At 31.0% G+C, this 2,057-nt stretch overlaps 1 protein-coding gene across 3 annotated transcripts in view; it reads left to right on the top strand.

The window, feature by feature from the left end:
• Positions 1 to 2,057, top strand: part of sas (stranded at second) — a 228,782-nt gene that overhangs the window by 190,888 nt on the left and 35,837 nt on the right. For all 3 annotated transcript variants that reach the window (XM_014421361.3, XM_014421359.3, XM_014421360.3), the window contains exon 5: positions 1,072 to 1,187. In XM_014421361.3, coding sequence (XP_014276847.3) covers positions 1,072 to 1,187 — 116 coding nt within the window. The remainder of the gene's footprint in view (positions 1 to 1,071; positions 1,188 to 2,057) is intronic.

Here is a 2,057-nt window from a genome sequence, read left to right as displayed (position 1 = left end):
AGCTATACAGTAGTTTAACGTTTATTTTTGAAGTTATACAGTAGTTTAACGTTTATCTATGAAGCTATACAGTTGTTTTACGTTTATCTTTGAAGGTATACAGTAGTTTAACGTTTATCTTTGAAGCTATACAGTAGTTTAACGTTGCAAAATGAATGCAAATGAAATTTTGTAGGAACTAGAAATCAATTGTTTTAGCAAATATCATGGAAGCTGCTACTCCTACAAAGATAAACTTTATTGTACATCAAACTATCTTAAATTTTACTGCTAATAGATATTTGTACGTCTTATGGTTCCTGAAATATAGATTTCCCACAATTAATTCACTAACTCCTGTTTTTTGAGTACATTTTTTTATTAAATGTTGCTTTTTAAAAAAGTATATCTCAGGAAGTATTTAACGTACAAAGCTCTTTTACGGCTCATATTTTAGTCAATTTACTTTGCTTTAAATTTCGTTCTTTTAGGTGTTCTGGTGTTGTTGGTAGTTTTAACGACATGGATCTACGAATGAAGAAATATTTTTTTTTTTAAATTTTGAAACTGCCCTCATTTTTTATTACCCCTAACTATACTTAGAAGACTCATCAATATTAAATAGTAATGATACATAGCTTTCATTAAAGTAATCAAAATATAGTAATTACTGACTTTTTTCTCCTTTCGGGCTCTTGTACTATAGTGAGTCCTTTCTGAGCTCAAATATTAACACATTTACTCTACTTCGAAAAAGGATTTATTTCTTATGGTGTGCTAGATTGTTTTCAAGATATTCAGCATTGAATAGAAAATGAGGGCAAATTTTAGTTTTCAATAAAATAAATCTCAGGTCTAGCTTTCCTGGGTATAGGAACTCTTTAGTAAGCTAACGTCATACTATCTCAACTTTATTATTTCGAATTATAAAAGGGCTTATTTTATATTGTCGATAGACCACATAGGTTCATTCTGTTCTTAGAATCTGTCCTTCAAAAATTGTAAGAGTTAATAAAATTGAAACAGAAAAATACACTTTTTAAAAAATTATTTCAGGATTGTGTTCATATTTTAAAAAATTGTTTATTTCAGGTACTAAGGAGGGCCGAGCACTGGCGAATTTGACCGAATCAGCTTTAGATGACGTCACCATGGACGAAGATGCACAATGTCATGAAGGAGAGACCAAAGAGCACGGCTGTGACGAGGTATGGCAAGGAGCTTAGTTGGTTTACCAACTTTTTTTTATGTTAAGCGATTCGATTCGTTTTTCTCTAATTCTGCTTAAGATTTTTAAAGTAATAAATGTTATTACTTTGATAATTTGTTTAAGCTACTTATTTTTGTTCCAAGTAGGTAAATTTAGTTAGGTATACTAGCGTGGGCGCACCCAGCGGTAGGCTGGGTTATTAAATTCAAAATTAATATTAATAAAAAAATAATTTAATAAATTTTTTTTCTAGGAAATATTAATCGTAATAACTAATAAAATACTGCGACAATTATATATAATATTATTAAAAGTTTGATTTCATTGGCCTTTTGCGTGCTGAAATGTCAACCTGATTAACAATGTCTTGCCCCCTCCCCTTTGATTTGATTCTGAGTACGCCCTTGTTACTACTAGTAGTCCAAGTACTCCAAATTAACAATTTTTTTTTCCTCATATCGTAAAATGGATATTAAAATGTGATTATCAATGATAGCCGATATTTTACTAAAGAAAAAAAAAACAAGATATCCCTGCTTTGGTTGAATGACACATCTGACAAACAATGTTTTTTTTATGATTGGAGAAGTTTGTCGGGGGGTGCGGTCAGCAAAGAACAACATAAATAAATAAATATAGTTTTGTTTATTTATGTTGTTCTTTGGTGACCGCAAAAACAAAACCATATTTATTTATTTTATGCCGACGTTTCGACCTGAGTTTCAGGTCTTCAGGCAGTTGCAAGCCTACCTTCTACGCCACAACCCCTGATGAAGACATGAAACTCAGGTCGAAACGTCGGCATAAAATAAATAAATATGGTTTTGTTTATTTATGTTGTTCTTCGCTGACCGCAAAAACAAAACCA

This window comes from Halyomorpha halys, unplaced genomic scaffold (genome assembly GCF_000696795.3).
Source record: "Halyomorpha halys isolate HHAL.00 unplaced genomic scaffold, Hhal_1.1 Scaffold315.1, whole genome shotgun sequence".
Classification (NCBI taxonomy): Eukaryota; Metazoa; Arthropoda; class Insecta; order Hemiptera; family Pentatomidae; genus Halyomorpha; species Halyomorpha halys.
Note: the sequence above shows the minus strand (reverse complement) of the source record. Positions and strands in the feature narration are given on the sequence as shown.